Genomic DNA, 20,426 nt, shown 5'->3' with positions numbered 1-20,426 from the left:
CCATTTGTGACTAGATCCCACTACTACCTTAAAATTATATATCCATTATAATACATTATGTCCTCAGAACAGGCGATATTGAATTATTGGTTAACATTTCTCCTTAATAATTGTTTCACTGAGGAAATCCAGTTAAATCTCATGACTTCATATTGTGCTAAATTTGAATATGAGATAGAATATGGGATGAGTCTGAGGCTTAACCTAAATCCATTTGCATAGTTAACACTGTAAAGTAAATGGCTGTGTAATAACAGGAAAAAAAAATTCCAAATTGCTTGTTAGCTAACATTGTAGTTGGCAAAGTTGACTACAATGCATTGTGATCAATGTCACCCCTTCTACAATTGCCAAATAAGTTTTTTGTTTTGATTTTTAAAATATATTTTTATTGTAATTAATAAAGGATTAGATTATATTTGCCAGATAGTAGATGCATTACTTAACAGACATTGCTACCCCTTCTCATGTTTTTTTCTCCATTTCCTTCCTTCATTTTGATTTTTTAAAATTTGGTTTTCAGTTAACCTTATGTCTCTTTTTCCTTCTTTACCATTAGTCCTCAAATTAAATGCTATTAACAGGATTATATTACATCATACAGATAAAATAATCTACAATTTTTTTACTTTAAATTTTATCAAGATGTATACAGGAATTACAGTTCTATTTGTAAGGTATTGAGTACATCTTGAAAATTTTTACCCCTTCTCAACCTTTTCTCCCACTTTCCCTCTCCCCTCTACAATATTATTAACTTATATGAAGTTACATTTAAGTAAGAAAGTGACATTTGCTTTCTACTTCAATTTGGCATATTTTGAATTCCATCCTGTTCTGTATTCATCATAGAATTGTCTCCTGGAGTAGTAATGCAGCTGTCCGTAATCATCACCTTACAGTTTTACAGGAAATAACCCAGCGTGGGGGCCTTCAGACAGGCTCTAATGTGAACTGAGTTTTACTTATTAACTACTAATTTTGTCTTGGAGAATTACCAGAGGAGAGGGAATAATTTGTCCTGACCACTTGTTCACTAATTCCTTGATGACTGATCTGTTCTTCTAGATGTTATACTTAGAATCTTAGACATTATATAAAGGGAAAAGCTATCCTGTCATTTTATGCATGAGGTAATTGAAACCTAGAAAACTTCTTGACAATTTTCACATCCCAGTATATAATGTATTTTTGTTACTGTAGCTGCATACAATAAATCACGGATATATACAATAGACTTTATTCCCATATAAACTTTCGTACTCAGTGTTAGTTTTGCAGCTGTGCAGTTTTATACTTGTCTTTATTATACTAAACAAGCATTATCTTCAAATTATTTTTGTTTAGGGGCCGGGAGTTTGGCCTAGTGGAAGAGTGCTTGCCTAGCATGCACAAGGACCCAAGTTCAATTCCTCGGTACTCCATACACGGAGTTTATGCCCCAGGACTGGCAAAACAAACAAACAACAACAAAAAATGTTTTTGTTGTTTTTGGTTTAGGGCATATCTTGACATATAACTCTTAAGCCCAATAAGACTATAATTTTTCTCTGCAGGTGGTGACAAAGTGATAGATGTCATTGATGTGGCAAGACAGGCAGACAGCAAAATGACTCTTCACAATTATGTTAAATACTTCACAAATCCTAACAGACCAAAAGTGTTAAATGTGATCAGCCTTGAATTCTCAGATACCAAGTGAGTAGTTCTGAACATTTTGGTATAGCATTCTGTGGTTTAGATAAATGTTTAATGATCTACTTATTTTAGTAAGAAATATAATTGTGACTTCTGTAGCTGTCTACTGATAGCAATGTTGTAAATTTTTCTTTGGCAGGCTCAGAATATTTAGTTTAACTTTTTAAGCATTGTTATTAACTTTGAGCTGCAGTTAATACTTGATTTGGGTTAATGTGGGAAAAGCAATTTTAAGAAATCTTAATTTGGGATGGGAATGTGGCTTAGTGGTAGAGTGTCTAGCATACATGAAGCCCTGGGTTCGATTCCTCAGTACCACATACGCAGAAATAGCCGGAAGTGGTGCTGTGGCTCAAGTGGTAAAGTGGTAAAGTGTTAACCTTGAGCAAAAGAAGGTCAACGACAGTACCCAGGCCCTGGGTTCAAGCCCAGGACTGGCAAAAAAAAAAAAAAAAAGAAAGGAAAAAGAAATCTTAATTTGTATTTTTTGGATATTTTTTTTTCAAGGATGTCTGAATTGGTGGAGGTCCCTGATATAGCTAGAAAACTTTCCTGGGTTGAAAATTATTGGCCAGATGATTCAGTGTTTCCCAAGCCATTTGTTCAGAAATACTGCTTAATGGGAGTTCAAGACAGCTACACAGATTTCCACATTGACTTCGGTGGGACTTCAGTCTGGTACCATGTCCTCTGGGTAAGACTAGGATATTTGTTCTCTTTTTGGCAAAAAGTACATCATATTTTCTGGTGGTACGTTCATGTGCTGTAAATAACATTTGTAAAGGTGGAAGTTTTCTTTTTCCCCCGTGGATATTACTTTGCTTTTAAGCATTACTTTTTTTCCCTCTAAATTCTAAGTAATAGAAGAGACATGAGGTGTTTCTGGTTTTGTTTTTAATTAATTTACTTTAGTTGCACAGGGAAGAGGGTTCATTGTTATTGTTCCACACATTAATATAGTCCAGTAAATCTCATCCTATAATTAATTCTCCTCATCCCCACTCCCTCCTTCCCAAAACAGTTTCAACAGGTCTTATTTTCATAGTTGCAAATAATAAATTTTGAGCATATTAAATCTCCTTCATCCTCCTTAACCCAAATAAGTTTTCTTTTAAAAAATATACCTTTTTTTGGTCAGTCTTGGGGCTTGAACTCAGGGTCTGGGCACTACACTTGGTCCTTGAACTTTCTAAAGGCTAGCATTCTACCTACCACTTGAGCCACAGCACCACTGAGGAATTGAATCCAGAGCTTCATGCATGCTTTGTACTCTGCCACTAGGCAGAGTTGTTACACAAAGGAGTTTTAAACATTTATTTATGACTACATTGCATTTTGATCAATGTCACCCCTTCTACAATTGCCATATAAAGTTTTTTGTTTTGATTTTTAAAAATTTGAATTTCAGTTTCTTTTTCCTTCTTTACCAGTCTCATAAATTATCTCTAGTCCTCAAGTTAAATAAGAAGGAGCAGAATGTTCATAATTGCTTTTGGCCTTAAAGTTGACTAAGACAACGAAGTAGTTGAATAAGTCACAGATGCTAATAAAACACTCTGTGTAGTTTACATTCTTTATCCAGAGTTGTATTGCTTGATAGAGTGTCTATTATTCACATTAGAGTGAATTAAAGTTAAAATTTGTATAATTAAAAATTCAGTTCTGGGTTGGGAGTTTGGCCTACTGGTAGAGTGCTTGCCTAGCATGCACAAAGACCCAGGTTCAATTCCTGGGTACCATATATGTAGAAAAAGCTGAAGTGGTGCTGTCTCAAAAGGTAGAGCTCTAACCTTGAGAAAGCTGAAGAACAGTGCTGAGACCCTGAGTTCAAGCCCCAGGATTGGCAAAAAAAACCCCAACAAACCCAAAAACAAAAATTCAGTTCCTCATTTGTTTTAAGTGCATTGAAAGTGTTCAGTAACTACCTGAAGTTAGTGATTTCTGCCCTGGGTAGCACAGACAGAAAAATAATGTCCATCATCACAGATAGTTCTGTTGGAGCACTGGTCAGGCAACAAATCTTCCTTTTCAGTTGCCTATGCTTTTATTTGATGCTGTGGTTTTGAGTGCTGAAGCAGTTAGTGAACTAAAGGAACTCTGTACGTCTTTAAACACAGTCATTGTGTTATAGATCTTAGGTTGAAGTTTGTAAAATGATTGTGCTGGTACCTACAGTTTATTAGCATGTACTTTTACCCTTTAAAAACTGAGAAATCATCAGTAGGATGTGGTTTTTTTATCTTCCTATTTTGCAATGATTTCTTCAACGTGGTGTCAGTTGGGGGTGGGGAAAGCTTTAGTTTCTGTGGAAATGCTGATTGAAGGAATTATAACTGCTGATCAGGTATGTGAACAGTTCTTTCTGAACTTTTAAAGTCTCTGATAATTATCTTAAGTTATTTTAGATCTTTGTGTTAGGAAAAACTACAATATATCAATGTAGGCCATCCTAACAATGGCTTCTACTTGTTCAAAAATAGTATGATTACTTTCTTTTAGGGTGAGAAGATTTTTTACTTGATAAAACCAACAAATGAAAATTTGGCACTCTATGAATCTTGGAGTTCGTCTGTGACTCAGAGTGAGGTGTTTTTTGGAGATAAAGTTGATAAATGCTACAAATGTGTGGTGAAGCAGGGACATACTTTATTTGTTCCTACTGGTAAGATTTTAATTCAATCTCCATTTCCCCATAGTTGATATACTTAGTCATATGGCGTTAATTCATAAGGAGAACATCTGAACATTTTGCTTATTTGCCCTTTAAAGGGCTTCTCTTTTAGTTTAACTTCTTTTGGCATTGTTTTATATCATTTGCTTTAATTATTTTTTTCAGTTGTGGGGCTTGCACTCTTGGTCTGGGCACTGTTCCTGAACTCCAGCTGAAGCCTAACACTCTACCCCTTGAGCCACAATGCCACTTCCATTTTTCTGGCGATTAATTGGAGATAAGAGTCAACGGACTTTCATTCCCGGGCTGGCTTTAAACTTCGACCCTCAGATCTCAGCCTCCTTAGTAGCTAGGATTACAGGTGTGAGCCACCGGTGCCTGGCTTTTCATTTTAATTTTTTACTGAAATAGAATCCACATACTATAATATTTACCTATTTTTGGCCAATCCTGAGGCTTGAACTTAGGGACACTGGGTATTGTCCTTGAGCTTTTTCAAGGCTAGCGTTCTACACTTAAGCCACAGCACCACTTCTGGCTTTTTCATGTGGTACTGATGAATCAAACCCAGGGCTTCATGCATGCTAAGCAGGCACTCTATCATTAGTCTACACTCCCTGCCCAATATTACCTTTTATGTTATATAATTTAGTGATTTATAGATCAATGAAGTTATACAGTCATCACCACTGTCTAATTTTAGAACATTTTTCACTGTCTACAAGATGACCTTTTAGTAGTTACACTTACTCCCTTTCTTCCCTGATCCTTTACTAATATACTTTCTATTTGTGGATTTGCCTGTTTGGGCACTTCATATGTATGTACTTTAGTGTCACACATGTAAGTATGTTACTGTTTTATGGCCTCTTTATTGTGGAGTATGCCATATTATGCGTGTCCACTCTTCAGTTGGTGGACACTTGGGTTCTTTCTACTTGGAATGTTATGTATAGTGCTACTTTGAACACTTGTGTACACATTTTCATGTGGAAGTATGTTTTCATTTCTCTTAGGTATATACCAAATGGTGAAATTGCTTGATTTAACTATGTTTAACTATTTGAGGAACTGCCAACTTCTCTATATCTCAAGTATAAGTACCAGTATGTTGATTTGAAATGTGAACAAATGCCAAGTATTACTCCCCAGGCTAGAGGTTTTGAGGACTATGTTCTGGTTTGGGTGACCTCAGTGGGCATGGAGTAACTGGGCTCTGTACTCCAGGCTTTGCTTTCTTACCTTGCCCTCTGTTTATCAAATAATAAATGTATGCCTGAATAAATGATCAGTGGCAAAAACTAACAGAATTTATGTCTAGGTGTCAGTATTTTCATTGTGAATGCCTATGCTCTTCTTTTAAATCCTCTTCCTAATGCCTGTTCTTAATATTTTGTTGATCCTTCAAAATCTGGAATTGGAATTCATAAGCAATGAAAATTTCACATGTGTGTGTGTGTGTGTGTGTGTGTGTGTGTGTGTGTGTCTATCTAATGTTCAAAGTAAAATGTCAGGAAGGTTTTTTTTTTTTTGGTTGGTCATGGGACTTAAACGCTGGGCCTGGGTGCTGTCCCTGAGCTCTTCAGCTCAAGGCTAGCATGCTACCACTTGACCACTTGAGCTACAGCACTACTTCTGGTTTTCTGGAGGTTAATTAGAGATAAGAGTCTCATGGACTTTCCTGTCCAGGCTGCCTTTGAACTGTGATCCTTGGAACTCAGCCTCCTGAGTAGCTAGGATTACAGGCATCAGCCACCAGCACCTGGCTAGGAAGAAGGTTTTTTTTTTTAATTAAAGACTTTATTAACATTGATTATTACATCATATTTCTAATGACGTGTTTAACAAAAAGGTATTCTAGAAAGGAATCTATATACTGTCACTGGCACTTAGATTTTAGAACATAATTAAAATTAGGCTGAGAGTTTGTATGTTATAGATACATATTACTCTATGTAATAAAACATGTCTATAGTGTCATAAAATTTTATGTCTATGTAGTTTATATTTCTAATGCTATGTCCATAGCATTGGGTATGCAAATATTTAGTCATTACTCTTGTACTGTTTGGATCTAATAGCCACATATTAAGAATATCATGTGCCTTTTGTTCCTTTGGTCTTGACTTATCTCACTCAACATGATTCTCTCTAACATAGACTTTTTAATGCCTGGGCTGGCTTCCAACCATGATCCTCAAATCTCACCCTCCTGAGAGTAGCTAGGATTACAAGTGTGAGCCACTGCACCCAGCTTATAATGAACTTTTTAACTTCCTGAGTCAACAAAACCACTGTACATGTGTATAGTAGCTACTCAAATTCCATTTAGTGGAATTGGTACAGGTTAGCAGTTGTCAAACAGCAAGGTATATTAGTCATATATAAAGAGCTGATTAAACCTTAGGTTTCTGAGACTCATCCTCAAGATCTGACTTAGTAGATCTGGGATAACCCAGAGAATTTTTCTCCCTCTCTCCCTTCTTTTCTTACCTGATGTCTTTCTTGTTGTTCCCCCCTTTCCTTCTTTCTCCTCCCCTACTCAAATTCAAGGACCTTCTGCCTCTAAATCTCAAATGCTGGGCTTATAGATGTGTCTTACTTTACTTGGTGCTCATGAGCAGTTACATTGTTTGACATGTTCCTGATCTATGCAGTCATCTGGTCTGGGGACTAGCTATACTTGGAGAACCACTGTGATAGACAGTATAATTTTTTCCCCCAAGGTTGTTGATAATTGACAAACTTCTAAACAAAATTTAGTTTCCTTCAATTTACATTCATTGTATTCCTAGAAATTGTGTCAGAAACAATGCAGAAATACTTTGCTTCTATATGTAATTGAATTCTAATTTTTAGGCCTAGATCATTAACAAAGAGACTTCGTACTTTCATGAGTACCCTGAAGAATTTGTATTTCTGTGAAGTCTGTTAATTCTAGAAATATTTCTTTTAAAAGTTAAGCATTATGTCTTAGATTTTTAACTTGAAAACATTTTAGTGGGAAAAAAAACATCATTTTGATTACCAACATATTTACAGGACTGTGATTCACCTATTAAATGTGAGTAATCTGCCTTTTCCTTTTTGCAGAGTCCAGTCTGAAAGTGAGGTCCCTGGTCTTCTATTTGTTCTTCTCAGGGCACTCAGTTTAGTATGATACTACAGAAGCAGCATGCCCAGCCAGTGCCCTATTTTTTAATGGAAAATATGTTTTTCTAATTCAAATCAGATTTGGGTTGTCTCAGAGTAAAATCCTTAATTGTAAAGTTGGGTTGTGTTTTAAACTAAAACTTAGACAAAGCCTAGCATATTACTGGCACTTAATAAACATCTGAGTGAACTAATCAGTTGTCATAAGCTTTAATTTCTTCAGTTAATGCTGAATATCAGCTGGTATTGATGTTTAAGTTGCTTATTGGTAAGAAACACCTATGTCTGATTTAAATGTTGAAAGATCACTGATTTATATCCTTGTAACCATTTCAGGATGGATTCATGCTGTGCTCACTTCTCAGGACTGTATGGCTTTTGGAGGAAACTTTCTGCACAATCTTAACATTGGCATGCAGCTCAGGTTCGTGTCATTAGTATTGAGAGGCTATTTTGCTTCTTCCTTAAATAGAACTTTTTAAAAGACAATTAGAAAGTCACAACATACTTTATTTGAAGTTCTATGAAGTTAAACCTTGAGAAATGATTAGAAATAGAAACTTTTAACCAAAGTATTGTTTCAAAATTTTGTCAGAAGGATTCTTGCAAATCTGAAACAAAATTAATAACTTACTCAGTAAGGCCCTTAGGCTATTTTTGCACTAAGGGAAATAAGTGGAACCAGTCAGACTGAGTTACAACTCATGGTGTTGAAACAAAGCAACCCTTAAAGTCAGGACTGTTGTCAAAAATATTTGCTTTAGTTTTGTTTAGGTAAAGGAGTAACAGTTATTTCCCCTTTTGTATGAGAAATGACCTTTGTGTAACTCTGTTTCTTTCCCAGGTAATTTACTGAGAGAACATTTTTTTTTTTTTTTACTATTTTTATTTATTTATTTTTTGCCAGTCCTGGGCTTGAGCTCAGGGCCTGAGCAATGTCCTTGGACTTTCTCAAGGCTAGAGCTCTACCACTTGAGCCTCAGCACCACTTCCGGCTTTTTTCTATGTATGTGGTGCCAAGGAATCGAACCAGGGTCTTCATGCATGCTAAGCAAGCAGTTTAACCACTAGACCAAACTCCCGGCCCTACTATTTTTATTTTTGTTGGTTGTGGGGCGTGAGCTCAGGGCCTGGAAGCTGTCCCTGAGCTCTGGAGAGTACATCTTATAAAGCAAGCAACACTGCTTATGTTAAAAATGATTCCTGGGCAGGGCATGGTGGCTCCCGCCTGTAATCCTAGGTACTGAGGAGGCTGAGATCTGAGAATCGCTGGTTCAAAGCCTGCCCGGGCACTAAAGAAATTGAGACTCTAATCTCCAGTTAAAATGGGAAATGGGGCTGTGGCTCTGGGGTAAGGCGGTATCCTTGAGCTGAAGAGCTCAGGGACAGCTCCCAGGCCCAGAGTTCAAGTCCCATCACACACAGACACACACAGACATACACACACACACACACACACACACACACACACACACACACACACACACACACACACACACACACACACACACACACACACACACACACACACACACACACACACAAAGATTCCTTGGGGCCAGGAGTTTGGCCTAGTGGTAGAGTGCTTGCCTAACATGCACAAAGACCTGGGTTCCATTCCTCAGTACCGCATACATAGAAAAGCCAGATGTGGTATTGTGGCTTAAGTGGTAGAGTGTTAAGCCTTGAGGAATGCCAAGGACAGTGCTCAGGCCCTGAGTTCAAGCCCCAGGACTGGCAAAAAAATAAAAAATAAATAAATTCCTGGGCTGAGAGTGTGGCCTAGTGGTGGAGTGCTTGCCTAACATGCACAAAGCCTTAGGTTCAATTCCTCAGTACTACATATACAGAAAAAGCCAGAAGTGGTGTTGTGGCTCAAGTGGTAGAGGGCTAGCCTTACAAAAGCTCAAGGACAGTGCATAGCCCCTAGTTCAAGCCCCAGGATGTAATATATATATTCCTGATTAATAAACTAGATTAGTTTCACAAACTTAGAAATATTGGTGGGAGACCTGGTTCCCTGAATTTAGTGACCCATAACTTTATGTGCCATAGGACTCCTGCACAGTCTGGGTTTGTGACATTATTGCAGGAAATAATGGCTTTTTCAGTATATGAAGTTTTAAGCCAGTATAGGTTCTATTCTGACTTGTGTGGATTTTGTCTTTTGGGGGAGGGTGGGGGGGGGTACCATCCTGGAGCTTAAACTCAGAGCTTTTTTACTCAATGTTAGCACTCTGCAGCTTGAGCCACAGCTCCACCTTTGGCTTTTTTGAATTGGAGGAGTAAGTGTCTCATAGACTTTCCTTTCTGGGCTGGATATGAACTGTGATCTCAGCCTCATGAGTAGCTAGGATTATAAGTGTGAACCACTGGCGCCTTGTGCGCGCGCTCTCTCTCTTTCTCTTTCTGTGTGTGTGTCTGTCTGTCTGTCTGTCTATCTCTATTTCTGGGTCTCTCTCTCTCTCTCTTTCTCCCTTTCTCTCTCTTTCCCTCTCCCTCCTTCTCCCTCTCTCCCTCCTCCCTCTCCCTCTCCTCAAGATCAGAACTTGAACTAAGTACCTGATGCTTTTGCTCATTGACTAGTACTCTACCAGCTGAGACTTACCCCCATCCCCAGATTTTGTCATTTAATACTGAACTGTAATTGGGGAAGAGGTGGTTCTGCTTCATGGAATTTCCAAGGATTCTGACAGAAGAGTAACCTTGTGGGAAACTATGGCTTCTATCCTTTCACTACTCATCCTAAGTACCCTATGTGGTCTTCACCTTGAATGCTCAGTAGATCCTAAAGAAAAGTCTAGTGGGTGTTGTAGAATTGTTGAACACATGGATCTGATTTTTAAAAACACTGCTTTATTCATTAATAGAGTTTTCATTAAATCCTTTTTATTAAAACCGGGACATAAATTCCAAAGTGATGTTTTACAAAGCCCAAGGTAATTCTTAAGTATATTGGCAAATTTATGAAGGTCAAAACTTGTGTAAGCACATACTTCACTTTTTTGAATGTGATGTTAAGTAACATGTAGCACCTGATTGATCTTATATCATGGCATGCTTATTTTTATTTTCAAATTGGTTACTTTTATTTAACTTTGAAATGCTAATACTCATATATTTCTTCAATTTTTTTCATTTAGGTGTTATGAGATGGAGAAAAGACTAAAGACACCGGATCTTTTTAAATTTCCTTTCTTTGAAGCCATATGTTGGTTTGTAGCCAAAAATTTGCTGGAAACCCTGAAAGGTAATCAATAATTTGCACATTTTCTGGCATAATGTATACATAATATTTGTAAATTTCTTCACAACTGATGGAAAGAGATTTTTGTAGTATGTTATGTTACGGATAGTACCTTCCTTTTTTTTTTTTTCCTGTTTTAACACATGACCATAGTCTGTAGTTCACAGCTCACACATTCTTAGAAATTGTTTATAGGGGGGTTGGAATCATGGCTCAGTTGGTGGAGCACCAGCAGTGAATGAAAGTGTCAGGTATTAAGTTCAAGTTCTGATCTCAGACAAAAAAAAAAGAAAAAAGAAAAAAAAAACAGTCCTGGGGTTGGAGGCTTGGCCCAAGTCATAGAAAAGAAACCATATATAGAAAGATCTGCACCAAGGGCCAGGAGTTTGGCCTAGTGATAGAGTGCTCACCTAGCATGCACAAAGCCCTGGGCTCTATTCCCTGGTATCACATATGTAGAAAAAGCCAGAAGTGGTGCTGTGGCTCAAGTGGTAGAGCTCTAGCCTTGAGAAAGCCCAAAGACAGTGCTAAGACCCCGAGTTCAAGCCTCAGGACTGGCAAAAAAAAAAAAAAAGAAAGAAAAGAAAAAAAAGGGGGGGGTGCACCAGAACAGCATGCAATGTAGGTAGTACTAGGAAATGTTCCTTTTGTCTTGTGATGTAGTTACCTGCATATAGTCTCAAACATTTGTGTCTCCTTGTCAAGAATGTAGCTTGTGTAGCTCTTCCAGCCTTTTCTGTATATGTGGTACTGAGGAATAGAGCCCAGGGCTTCGTGCATGCTAGGCGAGCACTCTACTACTAGGCACATCCCTGGCTGTTGTGTAGATCTTTAGTTTACCTACCCAGATGTGTAAAACCAAGCCCTAAAGGTCAGACATAATTCAGTAAACCTACACTACCTTTGGGACAGTGATTCTGCCCCCTGGCTGGTCCTGGGGAAGGACTTAGTAGTCCTCCTTATACTTCCAATAAAACTTGTACAGAGGTAAAAATCATAATTCTTTCTAGGAATGACCTGCTTTCAGTCTATTGAAAGTATATTCCTTTCCTAATAAACGTCCCTATCACTTTCTCTGAAAAAAAAACAAAAACAAAAACATGTGGCTGTGTCAAGAGTTCACTACCTTGCATACATTCCTCAAATATGTGCTTATAAAATTGAAGGAATAATTAATTTTCATATCCTGAGAGAATCAAGTAATACCTATACTATGTTCTAACCATCATGTTGACTAGTACAATTCACACTTAGCACATAAATCAACTGAATACAGGTGCATTTCTTTTAGAAAATCCCTTGATTTAGACTTGAAGTTGTTGTGTTCTTAAGATGAAATTGCAGATTTGGATGTTTTTATTTTATACTCTCTGAGCACTTGAATTGATTGAATAGCATTTCTATTTCCTGCTTTTTATATACTTGTGCCAGTGAGAATACAGTTTGTCTGGTTTTAAATTGTTTAACTGAGATTCTAATCAGTTGGTAAAAGATGGAACTGTTATTCATTCCCAGGAAAATTGATGTAGACAGATTAGATTATGAATTTTATTCAGAATTTTTTCATTTGGAAGTAATACAGGAGAGAAAAAAAAAGAAACAACCTAAAATGTTTACTTCTTAGGACAGTATTTAACTAAAATGACAAAAGTATGTATGGATTTCTTTTTTCCCTCAAAAGAAAACCAATAGACTCCTTACATGGCATGGGAGGAGAGAAAACAATGGCGTCTTACAGTAAAGTGTCAAGGGATATGCTGACACATGCTGCAGGTATATGTGTGATGCTGGTAGGCTCACCAAGATGTGGAAAACCAGGTTCTGCTCCAGAAATCAGTTCTTAACCTGAACTCCTGACTTGGCCAAATATTGAGCCCTCCACTTAAGAGACTGAAATAACTGAGCAAGAGCATTGAGGCCCTGAGTTCTAGCTTGAAGACTATTGAATGTACATGTGTGCATGCACGGATGGACACACATACACACACACATGCACAATATATTTAAAGACAACCTAGTTGTTACTCATTAAGTCACAGCATCAGTTTCCTTAATATTAGAAACAACTATTTACTATTTGCTTTAGGTCATCCAAAGTTCAGAAATACGAGGTCTCATCATGAGCATTAAAGAAGTTGAAACATGTTAAGGAATTTGAAATAAAAATGATTTCTATAAAAGAATACTTGTAGATTACTTGGAAATGGCAGTATATGATAGGATACTTGGCAGTACTCGTCCCATTGAGGCTATAGCCAAATGACTGTGACAGCAATTGTTATTGCTGGAAATAGGAGTGGTAGTCTTATCACCCAACAAGACATTCATCATCACTTACCTCTCAATTTGAATTGCATCCTGTTACTTGCCAATTCTCAGAATGTTACAAAGTTTGTATGATATGACGGATTGATTAACTGAAGGGATGCTGTATGAACATCTTCACTGTCTTTCATGTTAATGATAACAATAAGCCAGTTGGGAGCAACTAAAATTAGTTACTGAAAAAAACTGAAATCTTTTGCTTTTGCCTCAAATTACCTGAATTTTGTTTGCCCAAGTTTTAGGTAATCAGAAAAGAGAGAAACGCAGAAAAGAGGGGCCAGGAGTTTGGCCTAGTGGTAGAGTGCTTGCCTAGCATGCACAAAGAGCGGGGTTCGATTCCTTAGTACCACATACGTAGAAAAAAGCCGGAAGTGGTGCTGTGGCTCAAGTGGTAGAGCATTAGCCTTGAGGAAAGCCCAGGACAGTGCTCAGACCCTGAGTTCAAGCCCCATGACTGGCAAAAAAACCCAACCAAACAAACAAAAAAATGCAGAGAAGACATTTGTGTGAGCATGTGTGTTACTTTTTAGAATAGTAAAGAACACCATACACAGTTTGTTGTGTAGATGATACACACTACATATACATTTGGTCAGTTTAAAAAGAATGTAGTTATTCAGGTGACTTGTACTTAAATTAAGCAAAAATATCCTTGTCAATACCCTAAAAATACCTCTTAACCTTTTCCATAATGTATGCTTTTTTTCCCCTTCTATAAATAATAACTTCTAAACTTTTGTGAACCTTCCCCCGCCATGTATGTGGTACCCAGGAAATGAACCTAGGTCTTCATGCATGCTAGGCAAGCACTCTACCACTAGGCCAAATTCTGCTGACTGTAAAACTGTTTTAAAGTGGGTCCTTAATTTACTAATTTTCAGTATTTTGGTGGTTCTTTTTCCTAACACAGACATCAAAAACTATTCATTTCTGCTGGGTGATATGGCTCACATCTGTAATCCTAGCTACTCAGGAGGCTGAGATCTGAGAATGGTGGTTCAAAGCTACCCTGGGCACTAATATCCGCAAGACTCTTATTTTATTACACACACACACACACACACACACACACACACACACTTTTTTTTTCTGGTCATGGGGCTTAAACTATCCTTGAGCTCTTCAGCTCAAGGATACCCCTGGACCTAGGAGTTGTCCCTGAGCTCTTCAGCTCAAGGCTACTGCCCAACCCTTGAGCCACAGCACTACTTCTGGCTTTCTAGTGGTTAATTGGAGATAAGAGTCTCATGGACTTTAGTGCCTGGGCTAGCTTTGAACTGCAATCCTCAGATTTCAACTTCCAGAGTAACTAGGATTATAGGCGTGATACTCCATGCCTGGCCTCAAGACACTTACCTCTAATTAACCACCAGAAAACTGAAAGTGTCGTGCTGTGGCTCAAGGGGTAGGATCCTACTCTGGGCCCAGGCCCAGAGTTCAAGCCCCACAACTCCCACATACACACAAACCCACCACCAAGAACAAAAAAAGCACAAATAATTGTCAACAAATGGAAAGATTTAAATCATCTATATGTTCACAATACAATTAAGCTAGAAGTCAGTAACAAAAAATTTAACTAGAAAAAGCCCAATAGTTTCAAAACTAATAAAACCTGGTATTAAGAAGCATTCAGGGGGCCGGGAGTTTGGCCTAGTGGTAGAGTGCTTGCCTAGCATGCACGAAGACCCAGGTTCGATTCCTTGGTACCACATACATAGAAAAAAAAAAAGCTGAGGTAGAGTGGTAGAGTTCTAGCCTTGGGAAAAATCCAAGGACAGTGCTCAGGTCCTGAGCTTAATTATGCCCAGAACTGGCCAGAAAAAGAAAAAAAAAAAGAAACAGCCAGATGCCAGTAGCTCACCCTTTAATCCTAGTAACTCAGGGGGCTAAGATCCAGAGGATCTCTGTTCAAAGGCAGCTCAAAGCAGAAAAGTTCAACAGACTCCATTTCCTAAAATTAATCAGCCACAAAAGCAGAGCTCAAATGGTAGAGGACAAAGAAGGGGAAAGGAATGGAGGGAATAGGAGAGTTGAAGGAAAGGGTAGGGAGAGGGAAGGAAATTGCCCAACACATGTCTAACTGATGTTAAACAACAATGAAAACACTACATCAAAACATAGGCAAAATGAATTTTTTTTTTTTTGTCAGTCATGGGGCTTGAACTCTGGGCCTGGGTGTTATCCCTGAGCTTTTCAGCTCAAGGTTACTGCTCTACCCCTAGAGCCACAGCCCCGTTTCCCATTTTCTATTGGCTAATTGGAAATAAGAGTCTCACATTCTTGAGTGCCTGTGCTGGCTTTGATCCGTGATCCTCGGATCTCAACCTCCTGAGTAGCTAGGATTACAGGTTTGAGACACCACACCTAGCTTTGTGTTCTTGCGATATGGATAGTTTTTGTAAATATTCCATATATGTTTGAAAAGCATGTGTATTCTAAAGTTGTCTGATGCAATATACTTCTTATAGCCATCAAATCAAATTATACCATGTTCACATTGAATATCACTTTTTTTTGGGGGGGGGTCATGAGGCTTGAACTCTGGCCTGGGTGCTGTCCCCTCTGAGCTCTTTAGCTCAAGGCTACCACCCTACCCTTGAGCCACAGCCCCACTTGCCATTTTCTAGAGATTAATTGTAGATAAGAGACTCATGGCTTTGTGTTTACCAGGCTGGCTTTGAACCATGACCCTCAGATCTCAGCCTCCTGAGGAGCTAGGATTACAGGTGTGAGCCACTGTGCCCAACGAATATAAAACATTTTAACCCACTGTATTATCTGTGTGCATTAAAATGTTCCACTGTAATTGTGAAGTTACTTATTCTTTTTTGTAGTTCTGTCTAGTTAATTTTTTGTGTATTTTTAGGCTGTGTAATTGAGCAAATCTAAATGATTGCCTTTCTAGGGAATTGAATATTTGGTCATTATGAAATAACTATTAAGAGTATGTAAATATAGCTATACCAACTTTCACTTGAAAGCTTAGTGTCCTTTTTACATCTTCTTTATTTTAATGTCTGTGTGCTTTTTGTATGCTTAACTGAAACATTTTGAACGAAAGTACACTTAATTTAGGTCTACTTTTTATTTTTGCCTTTTGAACTGGTTATTTCACTATTTTTCTTTTTTTCTATTTTGTTGTTTTACCTTTTTATTATACTGCTTCTCTTTATTTTTTCTTTTTCTTTTTTTCAGAATACTTTAATTCCTTTCCCTATCCCCTTTCATTCCCACAGAACTGAGAGAAGATGGTTTCCAGCCTCAAACTTATCTAGTTCAGGGGGTGAAGGCACTACATTCTGCTTTAAAACTATGGATGAAAAAAGAGGTAAGTCATTGTTTCTAATTTTTAGAAACATTAGTAAAACAGTTGTTTTGCTTATTTGACAGCATATTTATGTGCTAGTTATAGAGAAAATGGAATCATACTTTAAATAGAGCCTGCATTTTATTGAATAGTATGTACAGCCATGTGTCTGATTTTCATTGTTAAAGTAAATACTTACCTTTTTCATCTGAAAATGTAGTTCAAGTGTATTTAAGATATTGACTAAGAACATGGAGTTAGTGAATAATAATAAATAATATTAAACTTTTATAGAGTGCTAAGTTTTGTGCTTAGTCTTTTTTTTTTTTTTTTTTTTGCTCCATCATGGGGCTTGAACTCTGGGCTTGGGCATTGGGCCTGGGTGCTGTCCCTGAGCACTTCAACTCAAGGCTAGTGTTCTGCCACTCTAGCCACAGCTCTACTTCTGGTGGTTAATTGGAGATAAGAGTCTCATGGACTTTCATGCCTGGGCTAGCTGCGCTCCTCAGATTTCAGCCTGAGATTACAGGCCTTAGCCACTGGTGCCCAACTGTGAGTAGTCTTTATGTGTGCAATTTCATTTAATCCTCAAAGCAACTCTTAGAGTTCTAGATGCTGTTGGTACTTCCATTTAGGTACGCATGTTAAGAGAACTGGTAGAGCTAGGACATAAAACTGATCTCTGGGATTGCAAACCTCTATGCTCAATTTCAGAGGATTCTTCTATGGTAAATGATAATCTCTGTAGTCTACATCATACCAACTCCATGAACTGTGAGACTAGACTGCTTACTTTTATCTGGCTATGGATGTAAAGTATATAGAGAACCCAAATATTGATTTAGCAGATTTATTTTTACTTACTAAAGTATTTTGCTTTTCTTGTTTATTCAAATTACAGCTTGTATCTGAACATGCCTTTGAAATTCCAGACAACGTTAGACCTGGACATCTTATTAAGGAACTTTCTAAAGTAATCCGAGCAATAGAGGTAAGAGTGAAAACTGTCATGTGAGTGAGTGGTTGCTGTCTGCCTTAAGAAGCAAATTGATTACAATGAAACTTCAAACATATAAAAAGTGTTGACATACTTAGAAGGAATAGGATGAGCTGATTTTTGGGACAGGTTTTAAATTTTCAGGCATCTTATAGTCCTAGAAAGAAATTTCAAGTAATGGGTTGTAATGAAGCAATGAAATAAGTAGTCATCATAGAACCTTCAGATCCAGTTAATTTCAACTATCCAGAAATGAAAACATTTAAGTAATTAGAGGAAAAGGAAAGTGAATAAAGCTAAGTAAAATATAAAGCTGATTAAAGCTGAGTTGGAAAGAAGTGCATTTAGTTGGGTTTATAGGAGATCCCCTTGACTGAAAATATGTAAATGTCTCTGGTAAGAGCCTAAATGTCTTTGATAAGAGCCTAAAATTCTGTGGCAACTTACTAATTAAGAGCTACTCTAGGTGCTTAGGAATGGGAGCTTTTAATTAATTAGAGTAGTTCTTCAGGAAAGTGATGCAGTTAGTGTGTAACTTGAACTAAAAGGAGATCCAGTGGAGGATTGGTTGCCATTTGGACTTAAATTGCATGAGGGCTGTGTTTAAGGAATCAAAAGAGGTACACCTCTAAGAAGTACTAAAATATTAGGTTTAGTATCCATAGATGAAATAATGAATATTTTTTAGTGTATTCAGATGTAGGTGAAATGTATTTTAATCATAATTATAATTAAATATAAATGGATTTCATGTCAAAAGTCATAAAACTAATATTAAATGTGTATGTAAATATATGTAAAGTCTTATGTGTAATAACAACCAAAACTGAAAATAAACTCAAATAAATGTGTGAATTTACATTAAAAAGAAAAAAGCTGGGCACAGTGGCTCACGCCTATAATCCTAGCTACTCAGGAGGTTGAGATCTGAGTATTGTGGTTCAAAGCCAGCCCAGGCACTAAAGTTCATGAGATTTATCTCCAATTAGCCACCAGAAAACCAGAAGTGGCACTGTGGCTCAAGGAGTAGAGCTGAGGAGCTCAGGGATGGCCTAGAGTTGAAATCCCACAACTAAAAAAAACTGTATTTCTCTCCCCTCCCTCCCCCCTCCCTTCCCCTCTCCTCCATTCCTCTCCCCTCCCCTCCCTTTTCCTTTCCTTTCCTTTCTTTTCTTTTGCCAGTCCTGGGCTTGAACTTAATGTCCTTGGGCATTGTCCAGGTTGGAGCTCTACCACTTGAGCCACAGCACCACTTCCGGCTCTTTCTAAGTATGTGGTGCCATGAAATTGAGCCTGGATCTTTGTGCATGCTAGGCAAGCACTCTTACCACTAGGCCAAACTCCTAGCCCAATCAACTATATAACTTGATTAAGAGAAATAAAATCATATAAATGAAATAGTTAAAGTAATAATAGTCTTTTCTGAAAATGGCAACTCCACTGGTAAAATATTCCTAGAAAAATAGCTGGATTGGCCAAGAGAGCAGCCAGTTTAGGATAGGTCAGGAGAATGAAAGGCTCTATACTTGTCATTTAATATTAATTTAGTTTTAATTAAGTGTCTTAGAAGGATTGTCTTCAAGGAAAAATGTATAATTGGTGGATTAATGTGTATCAATGTTTTCACTTTCTAGTAAAGAATTTAGGGAATCTATTGTAATAAGTACATAGAAAACAGAGCAAATGAGGAAGATTATGAAAGAAGGGAAATGTAACAATAGTATGTTATTGTAGTAAGTTATCAATAATTTTCACTGAGCTCAATTTAAATATTAAATGTTTAAGGAAAGGGTGTTTGCATATAGGTTTAGGAGTAATAGATAATGATTAAAATTTCATCTTCTGAAAATTGTGAAACATGGTATTTAAAAATTTGGAGGCAATAAGGGATCAGGGGAAAACAGCTGTAAGAGTTACAAGTTAATAGCTAAGATATGGAATCAACCCAGATGCCCCTCAGTAGATGAATGGATCATGAAGATGTGGTATATAAAGATTAAAGATGGTTGAGCCAGACATGATGGCACATGTCTTTAGCATTGAGGAAGCTGAGGCAGGAGGATCCAGAGTTCAAAGCCAGAAAGCTACATAGTGATACTCTCTCTCAAAAAAAAAGTAGGTTGGGGCCAGGAGTTTGGCCTAGTGGTAGAGTGCTTACCTAGCATGCATGAAGTCCCAGGTTCAATTCCTCTGTACCACATACATAGAAGAGCCGGAGGTGGTGTTGTAGCTCAAGTGGCAGAGCCCTACCCTTGAGGAAAAAGCCCAAGGACAATGTCCAGGCCCTGAGTTCAAACTCCAGGACTAGCCCAAAAAAAAAAACCAAGAATTAAGATGGCAAAATTTTATGTATTATATGCATTACTATGGAGAGTAGAGTAGTTGTCTTTGGAGAATGGGAATTAGAATGGTAAGAATAAGACTGCTGCTTTTATAAACACGCTTTCAAAGTACTGACTTCTCTAAAGTTTTAATTATTTATTAAAAAGATGATAAACAAAGGAGCTACAGTTACGTAAGTCATCTGAGTATGTTTCCTTTTGGACAGTGTTACCCCTTCTCTCAGTATTTACTTTTTTTTTTTTTTTGCTAGTTCTGAGCCTTGAATTCAGGGCCTGAGCACTGTCCTTGGACTTTCTCGAGGCTAGAGCTCTACCACTTGCGCCTCAGCACTACTTCTGGCTTTTTTCTATGTATGTATGTGGAATCAAACCCTGGTCTTTGTGCATGCCAGGCAAGCACTCTACCACTAGGCCAAACTTCTGGCCCTACTTTTTTTTCCCCCTGGTTCTAGGACTTGAACTGTGGGCCTGGCTACTGTCCCTGAGCTCCTTTTGCTCAAGGCTAACACTCTACTGCTTGAGCCACAGCACTACTTTCTGTGAGGTTTTCCCCCCTGCCCTTGTCCCCCTTGTGATTAATTGGAGGTAAGAAGCACACAGACTGTGTCAGGAGCATGACCTAGTGGTAGAGTGCTTGCCTAGCATGCATGCATGAAGCTCTGGGTTCGATTCCCTGGAACCAC

At 37.8% G+C, this 20,426-nt stretch overlaps 1 protein-coding gene across 1 annotated transcript in view; it reads left to right on the top strand.

Annotated features, from left to right (window-relative positions):
* Kdm7a (lysine demethylase 7A) overlaps positions 1–20,426 on the top strand; it is a 66,415-nt gene that overhangs the window by 32,777 nt on the left and 13,212 nt on the right. The window contains exons 5-11 of the mRNA XM_090333407.1: positions 1,557–1,698; positions 2,206–2,392; positions 4,198–4,360; positions 7,859–7,946; positions 10,666–10,772; positions 16,334–16,425; positions 17,306–17,395. Of these exons, the coding sequence (XP_090189533.1) occupies positions 1,557–1,698; positions 2,206–2,392; positions 4,198–4,360; positions 7,859–7,946; positions 10,666–10,772; positions 16,334–16,425; positions 17,306–17,395 (869 nt within the window). The remainder of the gene's footprint in view (positions 1–1,556; positions 1,699–2,205; positions 2,393–4,197; positions 4,361–7,858; positions 7,947–10,665; positions 10,773–16,333; positions 16,426–17,305; positions 17,396–20,426) is intronic.

Source organism: Megascapheus bottae, chromosome 5 (assembly GCF_031878675.1).
Source record: "Megascapheus bottae isolate mThoBot1 chromosome 5, mThoBot2.hap1, whole genome shotgun sequence".
Classification (NCBI taxonomy): Eukaryota; Metazoa; Chordata; class Mammalia; order Rodentia; family Geomyidae; genus Megascapheus; species Megascapheus bottae.
This window is presented reverse-complemented; position numbering and strand designations above follow the sequence as displayed.